The 27,648-nt window shown below is 38.7% G+C and overlaps 1 protein-coding gene across 1 annotated transcript; it reads left to right on the forward strand.

Moving 5' to 3' along the window:
• LOC115017532 (splicing factor, arginine/serine-rich 15-like) lies at nt 1-27,461 on the forward strand. Its single transcript, XM_029446061.1, has 17 exons — nt 1-242; nt 1,612-1,695; nt 4,103-4,147; nt 4,265-4,426; nt 4,526-4,643; nt 4,785-4,918; nt 5,017-5,163; nt 5,257-5,330; nt 5,681-5,777; nt 6,395-6,474; nt 7,625-7,812; nt 13,190-13,290; nt 13,388-13,501; nt 13,584-13,740; nt 13,845-13,939; nt 26,004-26,136; nt 26,398-27,461. The coding sequence occupies exons 1-17, from the start codon at nt 213-215 to the stop codon at nt 26,826-26,828; spliced, it is 2,190 nt and encodes a 729-aa protein (XP_029301921.1). The 5' UTR covers nt 1-212; the 3' UTR covers nt 26,829-27,461.
• Nucleotides 27,462-27,648: the final 187 nt, after the last annotated feature.

Genomic DNA, 27,648 nt, shown 5'->3' on the forward strand with positions numbered 1-27,648 from the left:
GGACGCACACGGGGTGGAACCGCGAAGCTAGTAGCAATTCTTAGCATAGCCGAGCTTTGACTAGCAATGTGACCACATCAGAATCAAAATACAACCTGTTAACGTCGCTGTTTGTGTGGTTAGTCAATGTTTTATAACCACACACGGTTATGATTGGGTAGAGTAACGAAAACGAAACGTTCGTCGACCGGTTTTCAATATTACAAACCATTATGGATGCAGTGAACGCGTTCAACATGGAGGTAAAGTTTGCTCGTGTTTTAGCCCAGTCCAGAGAGCTAAACCCGGAGGCTAACGTTAACGCAAACAAATGTTGGAGCTAAACGTTAACGCTAGTTAATTTGTTTGATAGCTAAGCCAATCGAAATTATATTCAACTTAAACAACCGAATTCATTCATTTTTGGCTGGGAACGGTTAAAACGTACCGTTTAGCATGGCTTGATTGGATTTGTTAGCCACTAGCTTAAATCGAGTTCAACGCCAGTAATGTACACTAATCTTGCAAGGCCTATGATTTCAGTGTCTAGCTAACTGTTAATTTACACCACTGCGACCACGATGCATTGTCAGTAGTAATGTTAGGATACGAATAGCTTATGTTGCACTATATCCCACTCTCGTAAAATGTATTATTATGTGTCCTGCAATCTTTCAAATATAGCTGCCGTTAAAGTTGCCTTATAGTCGGCAGGTAACGTTACCACTGATACCATCTAATGTTGCTTGTTTTGTGGAAGTTCAACGCTAATTGTGCATTATTAACGCACACCAAACTAACATGAGTTAAGAATATCAATACCTGTTATTCTATTGTTGCCACTTTAGGAATTTAGACGGTCGCCTTGCTGTTTTATGATGCTAGATGTTTTGTGTGGTTTTTTTTTATGTTTGTCGTTGGTGGTGGTTGATATGGGTAGATGTTATATTAACCTGCAAGCTGCTTTCAGAAACAACCCACATGTTTAAATCAAAAATATTAACCTATATTTGGCCAGACCGGTCATAGGTATCAACATCAGTGACCATTCATACTATATATTTTACATCATCTTGTTGAAGTTGACTATTGTAAAGGTCAACATTGGCTTACACATCTGATGATGATAATGAGCCGGAGGTTAACAATAAACGTTGTCTATGAGTTACTCTCAGACATAATTCCACTCTTCTCAATCACAGATGCTTGAATGTGGTTATAGAGTCTTAGTTGTTGAGTTTACACAACCTAAGTATAAATACAAAACATTCGATCAAGTTATTCTGTCTGCAAGGAAGACGTGTTGCTAAAACCCATGTGTGAGAATTGCAACAATATGTATTACTGTTTACCCAAGTCAGGTAGTCTGGATATGTAGGTTTAAGAAAATAATATACAGTGTTTAGCACATGTAAACAATCTTTCTACTATAATTATACTCTGAGATTGCTGTTACTGTTGTCTCATCAACTAGTGGGATATAGCTCTATGTTACTGTAGTTTAATGGTGTCTATGTCACCTATCTAAATATATAAAGCAGCACACTGTATGTTTTTCAATGTAATAGTATACAAGTATTTCTTTCCAATTTTAAATTAACCCATGTTATTCTTTTTTTCAACACCAATCAGTTGTTCTCCATGATTGACATGAAGCCTCCAATATCCCGTGCTAAGATGATGTCTGTAACCAAATCAGCCATCAAAGCTATCAAGGTAAGGTGAAATACTGTATAAATGAAATTGTCATAGATGGCACGGGGTGGCTAATGCAAGTGGTAATCTCACTGGACTATTTAGTTGTTTTAGAATTTATCTTTATACCTTGTTATTATACTCGAAGCATTGTGACTTGTGATTTGACCCTGTTTGGGTTTTGTAATATGTAGTAAATTACAGCATGTTGAGAAATGTACTCATTTGACTTAGATATTGCTATCTGTCATGATCATCATATCATCAACAAATCTAAAGTTCTTATCTTAGATTGATGAGCATTACCTCGAGGATTACTATACCTACAAATGATACATTTGACATCAATTACTCTCCTCCTGTAGTGTATGAGTGTAGTGCTGAATGCAAACGTTTGTACTTTGTTCTATGAGGTACCCATATTTCTGTCAGTAGCGGCGAGATCGAAAAGTGGCTGATGTTATGCTACTATGGTTACCACTGCAGTGGTATGCCGCTCGTGTTTCAACGGCATATACCGTTTCCTAACAAGTGCTGCTTGAAAGTGTTATGCTAATGTAAGACTGTCACACCAGTAACGTCCACTGATGCATATTTCTCATAAATCAATATTTTATTTAAAGGATTGACAATGCTGCGCAACATAGCAACATGTAAATAAAGGATTGTATAATGTTAAGTTTCTCTCGTCTAACACCGTAGCCATTCTGACTAATCGATAACAGAAATTTAGAACCAAATGGCTAAACAATACTTGTAGTGTATTTATTCGCAGAACGCAATCACACAGTAGGCTATATAAACGTTGCGGAACATTAACTAGTCATACATATGACATAGTATTAATTATTCACCATACTTTGAATGAGTACCTGTTGCGATCATTGTGGCATTACCCGTTTTACAGCATACCACTGCAGATTGAGTGGCATAAGACGTTCTTTTGTGTCTTTTTATACCAGTTATCGGGTGTAATCTGTACATACACACAGTCATATCAGACTACTCAAAGATGGATCATAGTGAGAAAATTCCCGGTCTATCATATCTATGCCGGTAGAAAACTGCTCAGGCCACAATAGCAGCAAGTACTCATTCAAAGTATTGATGGTGAATAATTAATATGCCATGGGTATGCCTGGTTAATGTTCCGTGATGTGGAATTGTATATAATGTGTGATCACATTTTACTATTAAGTATGCTAAATGTAATACAAATATTATTAATTTAGTTGGCTCTAAATTTCTGTTATTGATTAGTCAGGCTGGCTACAGTGCCTAGGCTAACAACTTCTATATTAGACTAGAGAAACCTATTTACGGTGCAATGTTCCGCAACATTGTCAATTAAAACAGAAAAAAATACATTTATGGAAAATATGTATCAGTGGACGTTACTGGTCTGACAGTGGAATACAACTTTCAAGCGGCACCTGCCGTTAGGAAACTGTAAATGCAGATATACCACTTGAGGGATCAACATAGGCCGCTGAACCATAGTGGCATACCATCAGCCACTTTTCGATCTCGGCGTCACTCATTTCTGTGGCTTCAACTGACTGAGATATGACTACCAAAGGTGTTACCTCATTGGCTACATCCTGGGTAGTCAGTGAGTGAGCAACATTTTAACAGTGCCTCTGCACTAGTGACAAGCTGTATATGGACATTTTTAGGAGATGGGTTTATTTATCTGTATTTTAGTCTATTTGGATATACTGAGCATACAAGTGAGGATATAATTCTTGGAGTTTTTATAGGCATTTTGCGATTTTGTCTTTCTATTTAAAATGGGTTTGCTCTTTCCATTTAGCCCTTTAGTGTATCAGGTAATGGTTGAAAGCTTTATTCTCCATTGCATAATGTTAAGATTGCATTCGGTCATTGTGTAACTCGATATAGCATGTGTTCTGATATGTAAATAAATAGATATCAATGAAAGAACCACATGGTAAAGCATATTTTTGTATACTCCTGTCTGAAATTAAATACTTGATAAATGACCAGTACTGAATATGTTCTTATTAATTTAAGAACTTCAGTGCAAAATGAACAGTTTCAAGTGAAATTATAGAAAAATTGTTTAGATGTATACACTGTTGGTTAATCACATTGAACTGCTGTTAATGTTAAGTGTGATGTATAAACAAAACTGCAATCTTAAAATGATATTCCCTCAAAACATTTCAAATCAGATTGTCTGAAAAATCTGTGTTCTGTGATTGTTTTTTATCAATTTAGACAACAAAATTATGTATCAAGATATCTCGATATATGATTCTATTGAAAGACGATAAATTATCATATTGAATTATTGCCACGCCCTCATTTTAACATCACACTTTTTTATTGCTCAATGGTTATACTTTGCATAATTAAAGTAGTATCTAGTATGCTGTGACTAATTTTGTTCTTTTACTTTTATTAGCTTTACAAACATGTTGTCCAGATTGTCGAAAAGTTCATCAAGAAGGTATGTACTATAGAGCCTCTTACTGTATATTATATTAAACATTTGAGTTCAAAATGCACTTTACAAATGCAATTTGTCATGAGGAATAAAATATTTCTTTTTGTGTGTTTCCAATAGTGCAAGCCAGAATTAAAAGTCCCCGGTTTGTATGTGGTGGATTCAATTGTTCGACAGTCACGGCATCAGTTTGGTGTTGAAAAGGATGTATTTGCGCCCAGATTCTTGAAGAACTTCACAGAAACTTTCCAAAACCTTTACCACTGCCCGGAGGATGATAAGGTACTGCATTTTTGTTGTTTTTAGTATTTTATATAATTACAATGAATTTTAAAAGGAATTGTCTCGAGGGTGTGATTCCTTTTTTCTTCTCTCCATCAGAGCAAAATGCTCCGCGTCCTGAACCTGTGGCAGAAGAATGGTGTGTTCGACATGGACATCATTCAGCCTCTGATGGATATGTCCAATGGAACCATTGTACCTGCCCCTGCACTAGAAGGTAGAGAAATTCATATAATACTATTTGTGAAATGTGTGTAACCATAGACTCAATGTTACCAGACAGTGAGGATGTAATCCACTGTTTGATGAACTGCACGCAATATGAAAATATGTCAATCTTTTTCTTGTATCTTGACAGTTACGGCTGACCCCCAATTAGTGACGCAGCTTCCTGTCATGAGTGCTTCAGTTGTGACTGCTGTGCCTCAGCTACCCAGTCCTGATGCCTTAGCTGCCGTGGCACAGCTATTTCAGTCCCCCCATGGCCAGGAGGTAATCAATACATTGGTTTAAGTGCTTTGTCAGTTCTGGATCAAGAAAGGTAAAGCATTGTTTAACATTTAAATGTCCTGTTCCGCTCCCTTTCCTAGCTGCAGAGAATGCTCCAGAACTTCCAGCAGACAGATAAGACCCTGGCAGCCACCATCTCCAACACCATACCAAACCCACCCCAGATGCCTGTGGCCCAGCTCAACCCATACAGTGCACACACTGAAAAGAAAAGCTCTTTAGCTGAGGTAATAGCATAGCGCAGTGTCACAACATAACCTGCTCGGATCATTTACAGATTACTTTTGTCATTTACATAACTGTAATGTATATTTCTTCAGAAACTCCTTGACCGATTTGACTATGATGACGAACCTGAGGATATGATGGCTAAAGAAGGCAGTGCCCAGTCACAGTGAGTTTCATAAACTGTATTTATGTTGATGCATTTGAATGTGCAGGGACAATAGCACAGCATAATTCTTTAAATTGAGACTTCAAATCATGTTGCATACATCACGTGTCATGTATTTCACCTTTGACTGCTGACGATGTCTCGTCTGCAGTTTTCAATCAGAGATTCAGAGACATCGTGTGATCAGTAGTTGAACTTCATAGATTCTAGACTTATCGATGAGGGAGAACGAGATTACATTTGAAAGTCTAAACGCTCTAAAAAAGGCCTACAATTTATTAATTTTAATGTGCTTTATTGTCTTTGTAGGTTTGTAATACTCACTATCTCTGTATATTTTGTCATGACAGAGGCCTTCCTGGGAATGTGTTTAACCAGTTTCCTGTACAGATGCCCAACACAGAGAATGTTCATCCACATATGACGGGACAGACCGGTGGTATTGAGGTATTCAATTATAACTGCATTATATAATTACTCAACTAACTCAAATATAGCATCTCTCTAGTACAATACAGGCATGCTGTCCACACATTGTTTAAGCAAATGATAAGTTTGCAAACTTATAGTTAATATAAGAAATGATTCAAATGTTTGTTTTGATTATGTAAAGCTGCAAGCTTCAGTTTAAATGTATGGTTTTCAATGCCCCTGCGGTATCTTTTTTTTTTTACTCCTGTGGCTGTCTCTTCACCATCTCTCAGCACGGTGGAGGAATGACTCATGGTGAACATCATATGATGCTAGATGGTTACCATTCCATAAATGAGTCTTATTCAAGTGCTGGTAAATCTTCAAACCCAGTTTAGTTCAACCTGATTTAAGTGTCTCTCCTGTGACGGAAAAACTTTCAGCAAAAGTTTTACTACCTTTGCTTTGTCTTTGCTTGTTTGAATGTCAACCAGACTTTTTCTCATGCCATGGCTTCCTCACTGGGCAGGGAAGTCTCTATGTAATGCCACACTTGAATTTGAGACCCATGGTGTAAACTCTTGGTGTTCTACTCATCCCTCTACTCATTCATTTGTGAAAAACAAAATTGTCATGTCATCATTGTCTAATAGGGAAATTCAAGAGAAGACTCAACTATGAGGCGGGACGGCAGACACAGAGGAAGGAGATCAAGATCCAGATCTGGTTCAAGGTAAGAGGGTGTGCTCACAGATTATCAGTGTAGTTTGTGTTTAGTTTCTATCGGGGCACATTTAATCTTGCCGAAGCATATTTTCCTCAGATCTACCTCGGCACCAAATCCCCCCATAACCCACCCCTCTCCCACATCGAATCATGTCGCACCGCAAAAAAAAACTGGATGCAACACAACTTCCTCAAACTTAACAGCAACAAAACTGAACTCCTCCTCATCGGCTCCAAATCCACACAGCAAAACCTCTAACCTGACACTCACCATTGACGGCACCACTGTTTCCCCCTCGCCTCAGGCACGCAAACTTAGCATGATCTTCGACCCCACCCTCTCCCTTGAGCCCCATAGCCATCATATTGTCAAAACTTCCTTTTTCCACCTCCGCAATATTGCAAAAATCAGACCGTCTCTCACCCGCCCAGCAGCTGAAAGACTGATTCACACCTTCATTTCCTCCCGCCTTGACTACTGTAACTCCCTTCTATATGGCATCACCGCAAGCTCCATCAACAGATTCCAACTGGTCCAGAACTCCGCCGCCCGACTCCTCACACACACCAAATTGCGTGCGTGGCGAGGGGAGATTGCGTGCGCATGCGTGGCGTGGTTTCCATTTAGTTCTCCCCTCTCCTTTCTTCCGCTCTGTAGGTGTGTGCGCACGTGTAGGTGTGTGCCCACGTGTGTGTGTGTGTCAGCTGCGAAGCCCCGCCCTTCGCAAAACGGAGCCAAGGAGAGAATGTGAATGCACAAAGTAGACAGTACAAACTGAAACGTGCACATACATTAGATCAATAACATAAGCGTTTAGTTTATTTAATGAAAAGAGCACCTGTCAATGTGAAAAGTGAGTTGTGAATACATTTATTTTTTGATTTTTTTTAATTCGAGCCCTGCCAAGACAATGGTAGGGGAAACACTGGTTGACATTTTTAAAATAATCTTCTACAATAATAAATCGATGCATCCTGAGGAGTAAATTAAACTGTACTTGCTGGTGCTGGGTGACGACTGTTGCAGTGGACTCCCGTTACTCAGTGTTCATACTGTCATTTTCTACTCGGCTAATGCTGACATGGATAACTTTCCTCCTGGAATTTAATTATTTGGTGACAACGTATTTCAGCTGGTTCAATGTTTTGTGTTTCAGATCTCCCAGGCGAAGAAGATCAAGATCGTCGTCCCGCTCTAGAAGGCAGAGGCATCGACGCTCTAATTCTCGCTCCAGAGAACAGCGTTTGAAATCTCGTTCTCGTTCTCAGGACAGAAATGAAAGGGAGAAGGACAGAGAGCGCAGACAGAAAGGTCTTCCCTGCATAAAGAGCCAGACACTCAGTGGTAAGTGTTACAACAGAAACAAACCAGGGAATGATACTTGGAGTACACAGAACTGCTGGAATCAAGTCGCAGAAGAAATATCTTCCTAACCCTGTAGAGAGGAGCCACTTTGATTTTGCAAGTGATAAAATATATTGAAACCACATTGCTATGTGGGATGTCAACGGTTAAGCTGTTACAGAGAATGTTTTTGACTGGTTATGCATGTTGGTCTATAGCAGTGGTTCCCTAGGGGGGGCGCAGAGCTATTGCAGGGGGGCGCGGCAAGGCTTGAGCCCTGCTAGCTTAACATGGACAAGTTTGTGACAGGGCTCCCAGGGGGGGGGGGGGCTCAAAAATATTCTTATCTACAAAAGTGGGGCCCTGCAGAAACGGTTTCACATGGGTGCAGAACCTTTCTTCCTGTGTGTGCGAAACAGCTGGAGATGCACGCACTTGTGTCGTTGTGCCGGGCCCGGTGTGTCCAGCTGTTTCACACGCCAAACAAATTAGAGAGCAGACGAGAAAGCAGGCAAATAAGTTTAAATTCAGAATTGATGTGTCACCTGATCAGCAAACCCAGCATAAATTAAAAGCAAGACATTTACAACACAAAACATGAAATGTTAGCAACTCATGGATATAGTGCTTTGAAATGCAGTGGCAATAATAATATTGTATAAAACGAATAACCTGTTAGTTACTGGTTAATAGATCTATTAACCTCTTAAGAGGTGGGGGAATTTACCCAAAAATACCTACAAACGACATATCCATCCATCCATCGTCTACTGCTTATCCGGGGTCGGGTCGCGGAGGCAGCAGCTCCAGTAAGGAACGCCAAACTTCCCTGCTCCGGGCCACATCCACCAGCTCCGACTGGGGGATCCCGAGGCGTTACCAGGCCAGTGAGGAGATGTAATCTCTCCACCGAGTCCTGGGTCTTCCCCGGGGTCTCCTCCCAGCTGGACGTGCCTGGAACACCTCCCTAGGGAGGCGCCCAGGTGGCATCCTTACTAGATGCCCGAACCACCTCAACTGGCTCCTTTCAACGCAAAGGAGCAGCGGTTCTACTCCGAGTCTCTCACGGATGGCTGAGCTTCTCACCCTATCTCTAAGACGCCACCCGTCTGAGAAAACCCATTTCGGCCGCTTGTACTCGTGATCTCGTTCTTTCGGTCATGACCCAGCCTTCATGACCATAGGTGACGGTAGGAACGAAGATCAACCGGTAGATCGAGAGCTTTGCCTTCTGGCTCAGCTCTCTTTTTGTCACAACGGTACGGTAAAGCGACTGCAGTACTGCTCCGATTCTCCGGCCAATCTCTCGCTCCATCGTCCCCTCACTCGCGAACAAGACCCCGAGCTACTTGAACTCCTTCACTTGGGGTAAGGGCTCATTCCCTACCCGGAGTAGGCAATACACCGGTTTCCTGCTGAGAGCCATGGCCTCAGATTTTGAGGTGCTGATCCTTATCCCAACCGCTTCACACTCTGCTGCGAACCGATCCAGTGACTGTTGAAGGTCACAGACCGATGATGCCATAAGGACCACATCATCTGCAAAGAGCAGTGATGAGATCCTCAGGTCACCGAACTGCAACCCCTCTCCTCCACAACTACTTCTCGATATCCTGTCCATAAAAATCACGAACAGGATTGGTGATAAAGCGCAGCCCTGGCAAACAACATACCCAAAGTAAATTGAAAGCTGCTCTTCAACCACTTGCACCAGCTGCATGATTTTGGTCTTGTTCAAAAGATAACTTTTATTGTTCTTAAAAACATTGAAGAATCACTCCAAGTGCTTCTGGCACTGAGTAATAGTGGTCTGAATATACTAAATGTGAAGAAAATACACTCCGTCTGAAGATGGGTATAGCTGGTAGGTATGGACTGGAAAACACGATATAAACATAGCACCAAGTGTTACCAAGTTCAGGTTAAAATTTCAGATAAAAGGGACAAAAACGTAACTTATTAGACAGGTTTTTCTAAGAGTAACACCAGGTGTTCACAAGCTGTGCATTTGGAGATATTATAATATTTATTGATAAAAAGGCCATAAATAACTGACTATTATATACCAAATATTCCCTGTCAGTAGTAATGACACAAAGTAAATTAAGTATAAACAAAAGAAATTGTAATATTTTTGTTTTTATTTTGTAATTAATAAATACAATTCTGAAAAAAATAATAACATTTGTAAAAATAAAACCCAGCTTGTCACATGTCTAAAGGTCCAGCAGTTCATTGGCTACACAAAACGTGAGTCACCGAGAGACTGGGCTGCAGCTGGCTCCATTTGTAAACAAAAGAAGAGGGCTGGCACTTCCTTATCAAGTTGACGCTCATTGTCTCTTGATGGCTGTAGAGAACGCATGGAAGCTCCGATTGGCTCAAATGAGGTATCAATGGAAAGGTTCGGCATCCCGCTAGCAAATATCAAAATAGCGTTAGTAGCTTGATATGTGCCGTGTTTACAGAGTATCATCGCGAAAATAAACACATCGTACAGCTGATTTCAAAGATTACAACAGCTGTTCATGTGCTTTTATCAATGTGACGATGTTCAAGATGGATATATTTTTACTGGAAACGATCTATTGGACCTTTGGCAATGACGGGAGTGGTTTCTTTTTGCGATTACAGGATTATGATGAAACTTCATAGGTGAGTTGGCTCAAAGTTATGGGTTTAATTGTGAGTTTCCTTGCTTGTGTGAGATGCCTACTGTACTTGCTGTTGTGCTTTTGATCTCAAAACAGTTTTTCTCACTAAATAGACGCAACTCTAAGCTTTCTAACGACATGTGGCGTTGCGTAACAACTCCATCATGGCGGACTATAGGGAACACAGGGCAAGATACAGCCTCTCTGAAAATGGATATATAAATCAATTAATAGGGCTTATCAAAGTTACTAGAACTGAAAGAGAGTCTACAAATGGTTTATATTTTTATGGTACTCTGGTAGTGTTACATAAACAGTATTATATTCCAACTGAGTAGACATCCACCAAGTCAAAGACTAGTACACATTTCACGAGCTTTGTGGAGAGTGACAAGTTATTTTCCAAGCATGGCGCAGACATGTAAAACTGCAAGAGCATTTAAATTATAACGTGTTTGCTTTAAAGGTTGATGATGAATGATTTTTAGGTGCGTACTTCAGTGACAGATTTAACACTACTTTTGGAGCAGGATGCAATTACCCTAGTGTTATGACTGTGCTGCATATACACTTGTCAGTGATTTTGTAATTGTGTACTCGTCAGAGATTAATGTTATGGTTTATATCAAGACTATGCTGGGACGATCTGACACCCTTAAATTAGAGCCCTGCTTATTTTTATTATTTCAAGTATTGATGACAATTGTCTTTGGATTTGGTTAAAATATCTCAGTATCTGTTCTGTTGTTGTGTTGTGATCCTTAGGGATATGTTCATTATTTTTGCTACACAATTTCACTAGGATCAAGTATATTAATGGAATAACAGCAGCAGTCTCATTCACTTTCTGGCTCAAGGTTGTACTAGGGAGGAAAGGAGTGCGTTTTTTTTAACCTCTAACCCCTCTAAGATTTGATGTAAAATCTTAACTATTTTGTTTACCACCTTTTTTTAGTTGATAAAAATGGTGAAAGATGCCACATTAAGACACAAAGACCGTGAAGAACACCATCGGAATATCTTTGCTGTGATTTGGTATCAAAAACTTTTGATATTTCTTACTTTTGGAGATTTCTGTAAGAATTGCATTTTTTAGCGATTGAGCAGTTTTCTGAACAGAAGTGCTCGTCCTCCAGAAACCCCTTAATGTCAATATACCTAGGAAAGCAATACAGCCTCTGAATACCTCAGTCTGTAGTTTGTGGATTCATGTAGATATTCATGAGGCTGTGACTATCCTAGAGCAGGGCTCGGGAACCTATGGCTCTTTCGATGACGTGATATTTACATGATTAACAAGTAGTAAACAATTATACTGTGTAATTTTAAAGTAAAACATTTAGCAGCGGATTTGTTTTAGTTCTCTCCTCTCCTTTCCTCTGCTCTGTCTCTGACTGCACACACTTGGATAAAGTGCAAAAAGATATGGAACATATTTAAGTCAACTGCAAACGGATTGCTGAGCAGTTCAATTAAAATTTCTGAGCTGCAAAGTTGGCAAATGCTCTCAGTTCATCAGCAGAATGGGCAGTGTTTGGAAACACGTCGTGACCAAAGTTTCCTTCTGCATCAGTGTCCCACAGGCGCAGCTCGGCATCATACATGTCCGTGATCACACGGCCCTGAAAGCTGCAGGTTTAACAGTGAGATGCTTCGTTATGTCGCACAAACAGTCCAGCTCACATCGTCCCAGAGATCTGTGGTGTGTTTCCCTTTGCTTTCCAAAAACTTTCATTTCATTCACACATTCAGATACTTCCTCAAATGTCTTTTCCCGTGGTTGTGCCATGCATTGATTTAATTACCAAAACCAGCGGGCCAGTTATGACAGACATATGATATCTTCTCGCGGGTCGGATATAATTGCCTTGAGTTTGACAGCCGTGCAGTAAACACTGAAACGTGCACATTAATGAAATAAATAACGTAAGCGTTTAGTTTATTTAATAAAAGAGTACCTGTTCAATGCAACACTGATACCGCTATTAGTACTCTGAGACGTGTTATTCTTAAAAAATGCACGCATAAAGTTGCATTCAAATGTATTAAATATATGGCTCTCAAGGAAATACATAAAAAATATTTGGCTTTTATGGCTCTCTAAGCCAAAAAGGTTCCCGACCCCTGTCCTAGAGGTCACACCGGCTCATTTTCTACAGTGAGGCCAGGTTCTAAAGAATTGTCTCACTACAATGAAATGTATAGGCACTAACATCATCACACATGAATACAATTGTGCTCATTCAATATGCAAAATTCCCAGCTTTCTAATCATACCCAATTTATTTATTATTCATTTTAGGCAGAAACTACTTTTAGAATTGGTTAAAGGAATACATTTGTACGGCATGCAAAAATAGTGCATGTTTTTTGCCCTACACTGAATGGGATTAGCAAAACATGAGCACATCTGTGAAGGACGGAATGTCGGCCGGGCCTGAGGTTAAAATACAGGACAAGTGGTTGCCAACATGGCCAACTGGATTTGTCATGCGTTCTCATTTCCCAGCGACCTGGAAAACAATTAGCTAGATTTCCTGGGAAACCAGATTTGTCAACCATTTGTATGCTTTCAGGTTGCCGAGGACATCTGAGTAGTAACTATTATAGTTGGGCCATAAAGTCAACTATTTACATGACAACAAATGCCAATAAAATGAAAAGGTTTTGAACATTTAAGCAAATGGTGACGTTAAACACAAATTAACTCAATTTTCTTTTAGTGTGCAGCACTACACTTTGGGTCGGACAACTAGACAAGAAAACTCAGCAGTCCGACGTGATGTCCCTTTTGGAAGAGTTTGGCCAGATTGAGTCCATCAATGTAAGTTTGGACAATTCACATCAAAGAGATAAGAAGACTTGAGGTAATGTTATCAAGTATTATTTAAAGTATTACCATTTTTTTTCTTTATGTCCAGATGATTCCTCCGAGGGGCTGTGCCTATATTGTTATGGTTCACAGACAAGATGCCAATACAGCTTTGAACAAACTCAGTAGGGGGTCATACAAAGTCAATCAGAAACCTGTTAAGGTACATAAACATTGAGTTATTTCCGGTTTTATATTTGTTCTGTGACTTTAGTTGTGATTGTTAACTTGTCATTCTTGCCTAGATTGCTTGGGCGCTGAACAAAGGTATAAAATCAGCGCACAAAAAGTTCTGGGATGTGGAGCGTGGAGTTACCTACATTCCCTGGAGCAAAGTCAAAGTTGAGGAGTTGGAGTGCTATCGGGAAGGGGGTATGCTGGACGCAGAGACACTAAATACAGGTAAATAAATACCTATTTCTTTTGCATGGCCAAGATTCACCTGCTGCAGGCTATTGGTAACACTTTATTTCTAATGTTGTCATTGTATTTTCCATTGTGCACAGAGTGGGATAATGGCAAGGACTTCAATAAGAAGGCAGCTGTAAATGGAGCGCTGGAAAGTGTACCAGCAGATGGAGCCATCACTGCTCACATTCAGGTAATGTTAATACAGTCTTTTAAACATTCTTTTTCATTTAGCGCTGATATTTTTATTGGTTTAATGGCCTTGGTATTGGAGGCTTACTTCACAATTTTTATTGTGGAGGCATTAAGGAAAACAAATTGTTGCATACGAGTAGTGGAGCTTATCTGAACCATCCTCTCTTCAAAAATCAAGTCACTGCAGACATGACAAAATTGGTAATTTTGTGATCGTCTCGTACAATACAATGTTAGAAATACCATCCCATTCAGTGAGAAATACTCTGGAAATGAAGGTGTACACATGGCACCTCTCTCAGGCTTAGCTTCAGAAAGCTTTCATCAGGACTTGTACCATGGGTCAGGGGAAATACCTTGTCCGAATTGGCTGAAATGTGTGTATTCAAATTGTGTACTAGGACACGTGATGCCAAGTTCAGAGAAGTCACTGTTAGGCCATAAGTAAACATTGTGACATTACTGATGCCGCTGCTATTTTAATGATGCAACTAACTGACATTTCAAACCAAAATAGAGGTTAAAAAATGGATGATTTTCAATTTCAGCCAGACTGCATATGCTCTTGTAGAATTTAACTGAGGTGATGCTATCACCAACTGGCTTGGTCAGTACTGATTGTATCTTCACTTTAACAGAGTGATTTATGCTATCTGGTATAGTTTAGAACAGGTTAACATGAAAAAGGCTGCTGATCTCAAGGCCAAGAAGAAGAAAAACAGTCGGCAGTTGGTGTCAAATAAATATGCGAATCTACCATTTGCCAGTCTTTGGGTTTATGTGTATCTGCGAATGGTTGTGGGCTTGTGAACTCCATGTGTCACACTGACAAATGCTTTAAATGGGGCATATACTCATGCAATATTTCTTGAAAATCCATATTTGATACCTTGAATGGTGATAAAGATGAAATATTACGGTACTTATTTTGGCTGTGATATATAAATTGGATAGTCAGCCTGTTGCAGATGTATTTATTCTTAGACCCAACATATTAAACGCTTAAAAATGACACCCTTCGATGCTCAGAATAATATTTGTAGCTTTGAGCAACTCAACTTTCTAAGCGAGCACTCGGTTCTCCTTTGTGTAGTCTTGACTTGGTGTTGAACACTGAGATTGACGCTTGTCATATTAAAGTTTCTCAAAGAGGTCAGATAGCCCATAAACGGTTACATGTTACATCAAGACTTGTGCTTTTAGAAAACCCTCTCAGTCAAGGTGTGTGCAATAGATGTGGGATATGATTACTATGAGTATTTTGGAGTGCTGAATTAAACTGTTTTATAATAAGAGAAATCTTCATGTTTCTGTTTTTAAATGAGTATCAGATTTGTTACTCTATAAGAGGGGTTGTCAACATGTCACTCACGTCATTGTTTGCATCATAAGGGTTGTTTCAGAGTCACAATATAAGCAAACGTGTCTAATTTGGTGATTTGTATCCACTTTGCCACAATTCAGATAAGCTCCTCTGCTGATAGGCATTAAATCCAGTAATGCTTATTCATCCATTTCTCCCTTTTCTCTGCAAAATATTTGCATCTTCACTCGGTAACCTTGTACTGTGCAGTATAACTTATTCAAATAAAGTGGGAACTACAAAAAACTTTAATTTCTGTGGTATGTGTAGAGGGAAGCATTCTTGTGATCCTTTCTCTGTTTTCAGTATCTGAGCTCTTTTATACATAATGTCTGGGTTTGGCAAAGTTGTCAGTAATTGTGTAATAAATGTTTTAATTTTTCACATCAAATTACAAAAAAAGTACAATCCACCAGTTGAATGACACACAAATATTTCAATAGTTGAATTGATGAATCAGGTTCTTGAGAAATGCGTTTTGGATGCCATGAGGTGAACCCTACACTCACGGATATACAAAGTGAGTTTGCAATAACTCAGTATGACTGACAGTTCAGGTGATCACCCAATATGAAGTCAAAATAAGTTTAATTAGCATTTTTGTTAACATTTTGAAGCAAAAAAAGTCCTTATGAGCACATGCAGAATAATCCAGCTGGACTGTCTGCAACCTGCCGTGCTTGGCAGGAGTGCTAGACTGCACACCTCTCTGTGAAGAAAGGTTGCTCACGTGTCTTGAGGTCGAGAGTTTCTGACTGTTGGCTGCTGGTGGGACTTAAAGGCCCCATTGGGAGGAAGTGTCCAAGTGGGAGACAAGGTAAGCCGACAATTTATGCAAAGATGTTGCACCAAACCCGTTAATGAAACCTAAACGGGAGATGATATTTTTTACTTGTTTTTAGATGTTTTTGGCAAGGGGAATATTGCCTGACAACAAAACAAGGCCTGAGCCATTGTTCTTGTAATGCAGGGTCCGGTTACAGTTATCTGTGCTTTTCTTTATACTGGACATGAAGCTGGAGCATCTGCCGTTGATCGGGTTATTAAGAAGAAACTCAAACCACTTGTGTGGTATAGTCTTAGGCATCAACACAACTCAGATCTCCCTTTGTATGCTATCCTGGTTTCTCCTTCTGTTAGGCTATCACTGTTTCTTTGTCACATCTTAAAATATCAATAAAAGAGAGAGGCTCTCGTTTAGCTTTGTTATCAATGTGAAATATGATCATTGGGAAATAATTATAGCCAAATTAACCTGCAATGGCCTGTTTTTGAGACATTAATACATTTGACTTGTTCTATATTCAGGTTTAAACTTGTACAATAAAGTATAATGTATCATCAAAATATAAAGGTAACCTAAACTTAATACTTCCCAGGCCTACTGCTATTTTTGAAGAAAATCCCAAAAATGAGTACGAGGTGTTCCTCACACTGAGGATAATTGTTATTTTACCCAAGATAACACAAAACAAATCAGTTTTATAATTGATTGTGGATTACAAGTGTTTATACACAGTAATAGCATTTCATGGAGCTTCCGGATTAAAACATTTAAAATTGGAACTTGAAATTACTTTGTTTTTCTATAATGAATAAAACCAAAATGATGTGTCCAAATGTCTGCCTGCTCAAGCATGATGTTACACAAAGAAGCTGGTTTGCAGTTGTGGCTAAACTTAGCCTACAAACTGTGAAGATGCATGAGTTAATCCTTGTTGCTGTTACTGTTGCGTTCATCATAGTGAGCAGATACTTAATAATCTGACAATTCCCCAAACCCTTTCAAGTTTGCGCCTCCATTGAGCAGCATACAGTCCAAGAGACCTGAATCTGATTTAATGTATAAACTATTTTGTGAGTCTTAGCACTTTTGCTGTGTATACTCACCCAGTCCTCTACTTTGAATATGTGGAGTTCCAGACACGAAGCAAAAGGGAAGTTCATAGCTGTCAGGCCACGTGCATGTTGTGTGTCTTTTGCCCCAAATGCCTCCAAAAATAACATGCAACATAACCTCAGTAGACTGCACACTGTGCCTTCATGTTCACCCACCACATGGAAACAAAACATCAATGAGAGTAATCTCCATAAAGCACTTGTTGCTTTAAAAAAACACTGACTTCATACTTTCAATTATTTTGACGTTTGAGTGTAGTTTTCTGCCGGCAAAAAAAGAGCTGCCATATTTTCTGTCCAATTATTAGACATCCTTTTTTCCTTGGGAAACACAGAACATGTGCATTTGAAATGTTACTCAAGTCTTGTGTTGAGTCCCTGTTTTCTAAATGTCGCTCTGATTCTGTGCATAATGGCATTTTACAGAAATCTGCACTTAACTGTCATGTTAGCGTTCTAAATCTTAAACGATACCACTTTTTATATTTTTGTCCAATCACTACAAAAGGTTATATGGCAGGCATCCTACATACCCACATAATGAGCATTGAAATGTCTTAATTTTAAAGAGAATGTACCTTTTAACATCCTTTGGATAAAACAAATGGCTGATGAAAAGTTCTCTCAGGCTAACCACTTTTAATACTAGCAAATAATACTTAACCCAGTCACCTTTTGGCAAATTCGGCTTTTTGGATGTAAGCTATGGCACCCACCACATGAGTTGTGTAGATCTGAAGAGGTATTTTCTTTGGAAGTTCCCTCATACCTGCATATAAAGGTTTGGTCTTCTGTCCTCTGCCTGTGTGCATCGCAGACAAATTGCACTTACTGTAGGATTACGTGACCACACATTTTTGGATACTAGGATAGTATTGCAAACTGAAGTAAACACTTTTTTTTTGAAGTTGTATAGCAATCTATAACATTATCCTTAAGCTTAGTTTGGCCCAGTGACGGTTTACTTAGCCTGCATTGTACGACCTGTTGCAAAACGTGTTTTCTATGTATGTAATCCCACACACCAACAGCGTCTTGGCACACGTGTATGTGTCAAAACATGCAGCTCTCCTTATTTTCCAACTCGTCAACTCTCCAAAAACTACAATTTCATCACATTTGCTGCCTGGATGGGGACATCCCAGCTTCTTTACCTTGACTGGCTCTTCTGTCTGTGTGGCATGTTTTGTGTGTGTGGTACGGGTGTCAAGTGACTCCTCAATTAACGGGACGTGGCCAGTGTGTGTGTTTTGCACTAAAAGGATGGAGTTTCACTGTCGGCCATCTCCTAGTGCCGCACAGGAGGAGAGAAGTGGTCGAGGACAAAAAAGTGCAGGAAAGAGGCACATGGTTAAGCAGTGCCAGATAGAATAAATGATGCACCTGAACATGAATTGAACTGTTTAGGCGATATCTGCTCAATGGAGTGGGGTTGATGGGGCCCCGAAAGCTAACAAAACAAACTGCATGTATATTTTACACTATTCCATATTTTGATCCCAGGATGCTCCATTACAGATTAAAATGTTAAAGGATTCTTTGCAGAAATACTCCCCTGGACCTCCTACAGTGGTTCAGTCTCAGAATTGCCGCCTTTTTCACCGCACCTGAGTGTGTGGGACTGAGTTTGTAAAAATGTCTTACGATTAGTTTGATACCAAAATTGTCTCAAGTGAATGATCTCTTATCTACGTAACTTCTTGCCTAGTCTTACGCCCGATGGCAAAGATCGCGCAGCAAGCTGGCTCTAATCGTTTTGTTACGTTTGAAGATAAGTGGGTCTGATTTCAAAGCCCATTTTTATGAGCTCAATATTTCATTGGGTCCTGGGTTCATGTTTGGAATTTATCAATTTTTCATGGATAAATCACCAAACTGACATTACAGGATTCCGGTGCAACTATTAGCCATTGTTTCTACAGGTAACCAGGCATGTTGAAGTAAAGCGGATACAACAAAATGTTGCCAGCCCTCGGAATGAAGTGGACAAGGTAAAAAAAAAACGGAAGTTAAAAAAGTTTTCATTTAGCACACATTAAACAATGATTTAACTACAGAGATTGCAATGTATGTGCAGTTTACACAGGGAACACATTGTCACAATGTTCACCTGTGTTTAAATGGCCTCCCTCTTTTTAAAATGTTTGCCTTTTGGGAACCCTTTGTTTTCTTTTTACTATTAAAACAGTGCACAAAGTCATGAAATACAATCATAAAAGTAGTATAAATGAATGGGAAGTGGCCTGCAAACAACCTGTCAAAACAAGCAATAGTCTGCTACAAACTATTAAATAATGGAACATTGTAAAAGTGTAATTTACTACGCACTTTTACATATACAATCCAAAATAATAGAAATAAAAACGGTTTCAAAATGCAGCAGTCGGTAACGTAACCTTCTGAAACTGCATGAATTACAGATTTATTACTTTTGTTTTTTTCAGTTTCTTTCATAGTTCATTTCTTAGCGAAATCTTCAAAATATTAAAGAATATATTTTTGATAATTAATTTCTCAGTTTTAAAGGGGCTGAGATGGTCCAGTTTAAATTAAATGAATATATGAAAACATAGTTATGTCTACCAAACAAACAGCTGCAGAACTTGCATTGTTTGTTTTTTTTAGATGTGACCTTGTTTTCTAAATCATAGTAATTACACATTTAGGTTCTTTTGGGTTTTCACAAATGTTTTGCATTTTTAACATCCTCAAGCCCTGTGCTTAGAATAGAAAGAGAGCGAGACGTGAGGAGAATTAAAGATTAAGAATGTGAAGTCGTGTTGTAAAACCTCAAGCTGCTCTATTTTTTTTTTTTATGCAAAGCATTATTAGAAAAATAACATTCTACATGTAGACATCACAGATCTGACTCTTAGCCTCATGCTCCAGGTAGCTCAGTAATTAACATGGATTATAATGTAGACTTTGAGCGGTCTTCTCCTTTCAGTCGTTTTCAAGTGAATTGACATTTGAAGGAAAGAGGGGAATTCTTCAATTACACCAGACTCACATGAGGCCTCACAAAGGTGAGTGTTAAAGATATTATCTTTGGATGTTGGGATTCCCACTCTTGGGTGATGCAGTGGAATGGTTGGAAGGTAATAATGAAAGGCTCATTCATAATAAAATGGACTTTTGAATTCTTCCATGACATTTGTTTACTCATGAATAATCTAAGATATCGCGTTCTAAAGGCCAGTTTATTGTAGCGCTGCCTCATTACCATCTCGTCACATGTCTCAAAAGTAGCTGGTATAAACAAAGAACAAAGGAATTCTGTTGACAGGAGTGAAGGCACTGAGTTGATACCCTTCAGAGATGTGAGTCTTGATCAAAGATCCAATGCCCAGCTGTCTGGCTCGTGGGGTTTCCTAAGTGGAAATCACTTGCAGAAAAAATGGAGCTGCAAATATCCCGTATTTTCTGCTGATGGAGTGAAACACCAGGGTAAGATCAGACTCCTCTGTTTGCAATTCCCAGAGTACTGACTGCATGGAGGCTGTTTGACTTAAGGACGTACACGAGTTACACTAGTTGAACAACATGAAAAAGGCTATGAGTACATTGAATAATGGTTATTTTATGTTCTATTATGTTCCCTCCGTGTTTTATTTTATTGCAGCAGATAGTTAAATTCTCATTTATTTATATATATGGAAGTACGTAATTATTTGTAATTTACTTTAATTAAAACTTTAATAAAAAAATCATTTAAAACTTGAATTGGATCATACCCATTAAGCTATAACCATTAATTGCAACCAAAACAATGACTTGTGGTTTTAAAGCTACTGAGGGCAACTTAAGAAAAATGCATCCCCTTCATTAGGGCTTGCTCCCTTCAAATGACTTTCACTCATGCAAATGTCAAACTTCAAGATTCCATACGACATTCAGAACAATAATATAGCAGCAGACAACTGTTTGCTCTGTAAAGATATAGTGGAGAGATGCCATCCTGAGCAGAGTATGAAGTCACTCCCTCTGCGTGTTGTAATCCAAGTTTTGCTTTTCTTTGGGCCGGCTGCGCGTGCATGCGTGTCCCACATGCTAGCTAATCGCCGAACGCTCTGCACTGTGCTGATATGGCGGTTACCATTGATTACACCGTCCCCAATCCACGGTGACAGGACTGCGTTGTCGCCGAAGTGCAATGACCAATCAGGTTATCACGGTTAGCTGCTAGCCGCCACAGCAGCTATTTCCATGTTGAGAGCCGTGTGCAGGCAATCCGGGCCCAGACTCTGAATCATAGATATATATATCTATAGATATATAGATATATGGATATATATATATATATAGAGAGATGCTCTGAAGGTCATATATTGCCCCTTTAAAGCCACTTTGTGTAGGATACTAATATTTTCAACTTTGATGCCCCCCAATGGCCATATCCAAATTGACATCGTAGCAGACAGAAATGTAGCCCATTACCCAGCACTAATTAGCCATTTCAGCTGTGAGTGAGGTCAACAGTCAATTAAGTAATAAACTCCAGTCTTTGTTTACAATGGACAACAGTGTTTCTTCTGGCCAATTTTTATTGAATCATTCACAAGATGAAAAGACAGAAAATACCCATTTTCCCATCAAGATGGCAAAGCTTTCATTAGATATCAGTAAAGTGAAGTAGTTGACTTACTGACCTGAGTTTGGCTCCTGATGAATCAAGCGATAATTATCTCTGCCAAATTCTGAATCCACTGCAGTGGTCCTTTTACCTGCAGTTCTTCTGATGGCCACTAAATGTTTCCAGAACAAAAGATTATTCACATAATTCTCTCTTGAAATGCAAACTAAGTATAGTGTCTGTTTATGAGTCATTTTACTCTTCACACATTTTGAGAAGTTGCCACATTACCACTATATGTAGAACATATACACACTCTTTGTGAAGATTGGTGCAAACTATGTGATGCTGTCTGTAACAAGTTATTTTTTGTTTTTGTTTTTAATACCAATGGAGTACTTATGTCTTTCAATTCTATTCCTGTCTTAGTTGTCTGTATGTGTGTTTCTCACATAAATTATTTGTATTTATACTTCGATAAATTTGAATATACCTTTTCATGATTCAAGGTAGAATATTAGTTTATATGTATGTATGCATAGAGCAGTCAAAATGAAAGTGCAATAATATTTCAGAACGACTTATCATAGATCCTTGGACACCAGATTGTTTTGTCTCAAATATTTAGATTTATCAAAAGTAGTCGAGATGCAAATTAATTTCTACCAAACATTACAACAGCGGTTCTAAATGTTGCCTACAGTAGCTTTAATGTGCATAGTTGTTTCTCAATGCGCTGTTACTAAAACCTTTTCTAACATTGACTGGACAGAGCTATCTCAATGTGAAAAGCATTTGATGCATGATTAATGTGCGACTCATCTGTGCAGAGATGGCTTTTATCATCTCTTCCCACTACATGCGATTATTATTAGTTGGAACAGAAATAGTTGCTTTTCATCTAAGGAGAGATTTGTTTGGCTTGCAGACATGAGACAAATCTTTTGATGAGAACATGAATCATTAGGGGTATTTCTTTTTGTATATGTTGTCCTGATGTTTTGCACTGGGAAGTCCGTCAGTCACATTTTAAAGGAATACATCATATTGCATTCTATATCAGTAACAAGATGTATGGGTAGATTTCCTCTAGCCTTTGTGCCTACAGAAAGTTTGGCATTTAGGAGAGGATGTCGTGGCAGACGCTTAAGCTGATCACCTTTCAGCATCTGGTAGGCTATGAGTTCTAACTGGATGTGCTCACTGAGTCTATGGCCAACAGTCATCAAGCATTAGTGGAGAGAAATGTAACATGTGCTAATTATAGATTTATGGTTGTAGGGTGAATGCATGACACATGATTTTCATCTGGGGAAGATTGAAATGTTATGAGCAATTGCATGTTAAATGAATGCATCAGTGGTCTTTGTGGACATACACGTTAATATTGTATGTGTCTCACTAATTATACCTCTTATCAAATCAAATTACCCGAGAGCGCAGTCATGCAGTAACTGGTACAGGACTGGTACTGGTGCATGATGAATATGTTTATTATTTTTATTATTTTAGATGGTGTATTCTGACTTTTGTAATTGAACTTGATTCGGTTACATTTGAAATGTTTGATACGAGTGTGTTGTGACTTAATTTCTTACTTTTGGCATTCTGTCTAACTTTGAAATCATAACTACAGTATAACCTTCACTGTTAATGTGTGATTTATAGAATATAGTATGTATTTTAGTATACAATGTATATGTCTGCTGTATATGATCTTACTTCATATACCCATAAACCTGTATATGTACATAAAACTTTAGTTCTCATATATAGAATAATTATAAGTATCACAATTATTTGTCTATTCATTTGTTGGACACCAGGATATCTCAAAACGTGTAAACAGATTTTTGTGGCAGTCTGTTTTTTATTATTGTACGTGTGCATGTTTGTTATCATTTCCCTCGTTAAAGAATATGTGAACTCTGTACCCTCTCAGGCACTAAAACACTTCCTTGCCCAGGTTTGCCTTTGCCTTGAAGCAAAGCCATTGTGTTGGCCGTAACTCTGAAACTAAAGGAGAAACATTGTTTGGATGGTGATTTGCACCCTCTGAAGGCCTGTTTTGGTTAATAATCAACCTGAAGTTTCAATCTCCCTCAGCAGTAACCACCGGCTCCTGCGATTTAAAACTCCCATCGTTCCTGTTACAATTAGCCTTCATATGGCAGACATCCTCCCATATAAGGTTGCAGTTATTTGTTTACATCTATTCCCAACTGTGTGTGGTTGTAGTGTTAACAGAGTGCATAGTGCATATAAATCAATGGCATTTGATGCTGTGATAAAGCAGATAAACACAACTGTGACCACATAGTGGACACTATATGATGCTGGGTCAAAAACTGCAATATAGCATGCGAGGGGTAAGTAACTAAACAGTTATGTGTAGCCCTTTTTTATGTTCCAGCAAATCATTTCAATGCAAGATGTCTTGAAAGGTATAGAACTGCCAGATCCTGACCCTCATTAGTGGACTACATTCAATATGTACAAGTTAATGTTTCCTGAGCAAACATACTTCATAAAGGTTCTTCTTATTCTGACTGGGTGACAGTTTTTCATTGTAATTAACTACCGATACCTATAGTGACGCATACCATTACTTCATTATTGTGTATTATGGGATTGAGTCCATTCAGCCTCTTAAAAATAAACCATTGTGTCACAGTGGGTGTGTGTGTATGTGTGTGTTGTGTATATAATATATATATATATAGTATGTGTTGTGTGTGTATATGTATATCTGTATATATTATTATCATATATGTATATATATATGTATATGTATATGTATATATATGTATATGTATATGTTATATGGTGTGTGTATATATACATTATGTATGTGTATATATATATATGTGTGTGATGTACTACATCTCTATGTGTGTATATATTATATGTATATATACATATATGTGTGTATATTACATATATTGTATATATATATATATTTGTGTATAATATAATATTTATATATATTATGTTTATTATATATCTCTCGTCATCTACTGTCTATCTCTCTCTCCTCTCTCTCTCTCTCTCTCTCTCTCTCCTCTCTCTCTCTCTCTCTCCTCCTCTCTACTCTGTCTCTCTCCCTCTCTCTCTCCTATCCCTCTCTCTCTCTCTCTCTTTCTCTCTCTTCTCTCTCTGTCTATCTCCCTCTCTCTCTCTCCCTCTCTCATGTCTCTCTCCGTCTTGTCCTCTCCACTCTCTCTCTCTGTCTCTGTATCTGTATATCTCCTCTCTCTTCTCTCTCTCTCTATCTCTCTCTATGTTCTCTCTCTCTCTCTGTGTGTATATATCTCTATCTCTCTTTCTCTCTGTATGTCTCTCTCTCTGTGTGTATCTCTCTCTGTCTCTGTCTGTATGTATCTCTATCTCTATCTCTCTCTCTCTCTCTTTCTCTCTCTCTGTCTCTCTATGTGTGTGTGTGTGGTGTGTTATATATTCTATCTCTATATATCTATATATATATATATATATATATATATATATATATATATATATATATATATATATATATATGTGGTGTGTGTGTGTATATATATGTATACATATGTATATGTTTGTATATATATGTATGTATATATTTATATATATATGTGTGTATATATATGTGTGTATATATATATACAGGATAAACATTAAAACATCGTATCAAGTATATTACTGAATTTTCATCAAATGTTCTGCATGTTCCATTTCCCCAGTGTGTTTAAAGCTATAATATCCTGTCGTCAAAGTAATGTCATGTTTTTACTCTTGCTTCACTTTACATCGATACGATACGATTGTTGCAGATTACATCAAATGAATGAAGGCAGTTTTACCTTACACAACTTGCGGATACTCTTCCTTACAAGTCAGGAGTGTGTTTTTTGATCTATGGACTTCCTCTACTTCACACTTGCGTACCTTTTATGAAGCTTGACATGATTCTTTTTTTTTATTCTCTGGAGAATAATAATGTATGATAACATTGCTTCTGAGGACTCTCCTGAAATTCTTGGGGAAATTTCCAGAAATAATGTACAAAAATACTTTATTTAATCAAAAGATAATTTTTTTTCTTCATCAAATGTGGCAAAAATAAATACACATGGGATGCAATCATGAAGACGCTACTACAGTTTATTTCAGTTCGCTGCTCCAGGAGAGCTTTCTTACTCGTTTTACTTTAGTCTTAACAAGGGTGTCTTTGTGTTTCTTGTCTTCCAGTTGCCACCAGTTCAACAGGCAGCACCCATTGGAAGTCCACCTGCTTTCCCTGGCCCCATCATGCTGTCCCCTACATCCAGGCCTCCAGTCGGGGCTCCTTTCACAGAATTTGACCGTACAAAGATGGCACCAGGTGAGATATTTTTTTAGAAGAAAATAATGCGAATGTGTCAACAATAATCTAAAGGCGAGATGTGAGTGCTGTCATGTTGATTAAAAGTAACTTCTCTTTGGGTGATATTATGAATAGATATGTGCTGCAGTGTTGTCTCTGTTCTTGGCTTGATGTTACCGTTTTAAACTTTTGCTCTCTGGCTTGTTTTTCTTGTGTTGCCAACATAGTTATTTTCCCACTGGGGATCAATAAAACCTTATCTTATCCTCTTTGCATCAGGAAGTGTAATACCTCCAGAGGAGTCTGCCATGGATTCTAAAGGAGACAAAGGCACACCCTCAGATCTGGGCACCGACAACAAGCTGGGGTCTCCTCCAGCATCGGTGATGAACCTGCCAGGCCCAGGAGTCATGCAGGGGCCCAGACCGGGTATGCCCCCTATGCAGCCTCCTCCCGGGATGCCGAATCCTCATCTACCTCCATTCCTCTCACCTCCAAACATGCCACACATGCCCCCGCAAATGATGCCCGGTGGACCCATGTTTCCACCTGATAGGTTCAGAATGCCTATACCATTTCCTCCGCGTGGCCCTCCTTTCCATCGACATCCTTCTATGGGACCAGAGGGCATGAATGACAGAGAAGGGAGGCATTTCCGAAATGGGAGGGCAGGGTTTGGGTGCCCACCCTTCCTTAGAGGGAGGTGGTAGAGGTTGGCTGAATGAAGGACTTAAGGGAAGACGATGCTGAATCACTGTGAGAGATACAACAAAGTATCAGGACATCTGGTTCAACAAGGACTGATGTGAACAATTTGGGGTGCATAAACCTTTATTTTACACCACCAGAAGCTTTTCTTAGTGTCAAATAAACAGGGGAAAGCAAGACACGGTGTTCTGAATGTGCTCCATGCTCCTTGAAGTTCACCAGAGAAGAGACTATTTGCTGTAAATACTGTTTGTGCTTGTAGCGGTTTGCTATCTTTTTGTATATTTTAAGTTGTGTAGTTTATGCTTAAGTCTAATCTAAGTAGTTGGAGGTAAAAACAAAGGCAAAGTCTGTATTTTTGAGCTGATTCCGTCACCAGAGTTTTTGTGTATGGAAGGAGACTGTAAAAATCTATTATTCATACCTTTTTGGTATTTTGTTTTTAGTAAAATGCCTTTGTAACAAACTGATGTTTAATTACTCACCAGAGAAGTTGGATTTCATTTGAAGATTGTGTGTCCTGCCAATAGAGGGTAGAGTAAACCCTGTTACCATGGCCGACCTCTGTTGTACATTAAGGTCACACCTTGTAGGATCATGTGCTGTGAATATTAAAAACAGGTACTACCATTTGATCAGGTGGTTTTATTTGTGTTGATTGAACTGACATTATTAACCTCTTCCTCAGAAAACTGAGCTGGGTTGATGAAAAGCCCTGCATGAGAAGTTACTTTCAATTTTAAACCTCACTTAGCAGCCATCTTCTGTGGAACATGCATACAGAAATACAAATCTGCAATTTAAACCTGTCATATTAAACCA

Source organism: Cottoperca gobio, chromosome 13 (assembly GCF_900634415.1).
Source record: "Cottoperca gobio chromosome 13, fCotGob3.1, whole genome shotgun sequence".
In the NCBI taxonomy this organism is placed as follows: domain Eukaryota; kingdom Metazoa; phylum Chordata; class Actinopteri; order Perciformes; family Bovichtidae; genus Cottoperca; species Cottoperca gobio.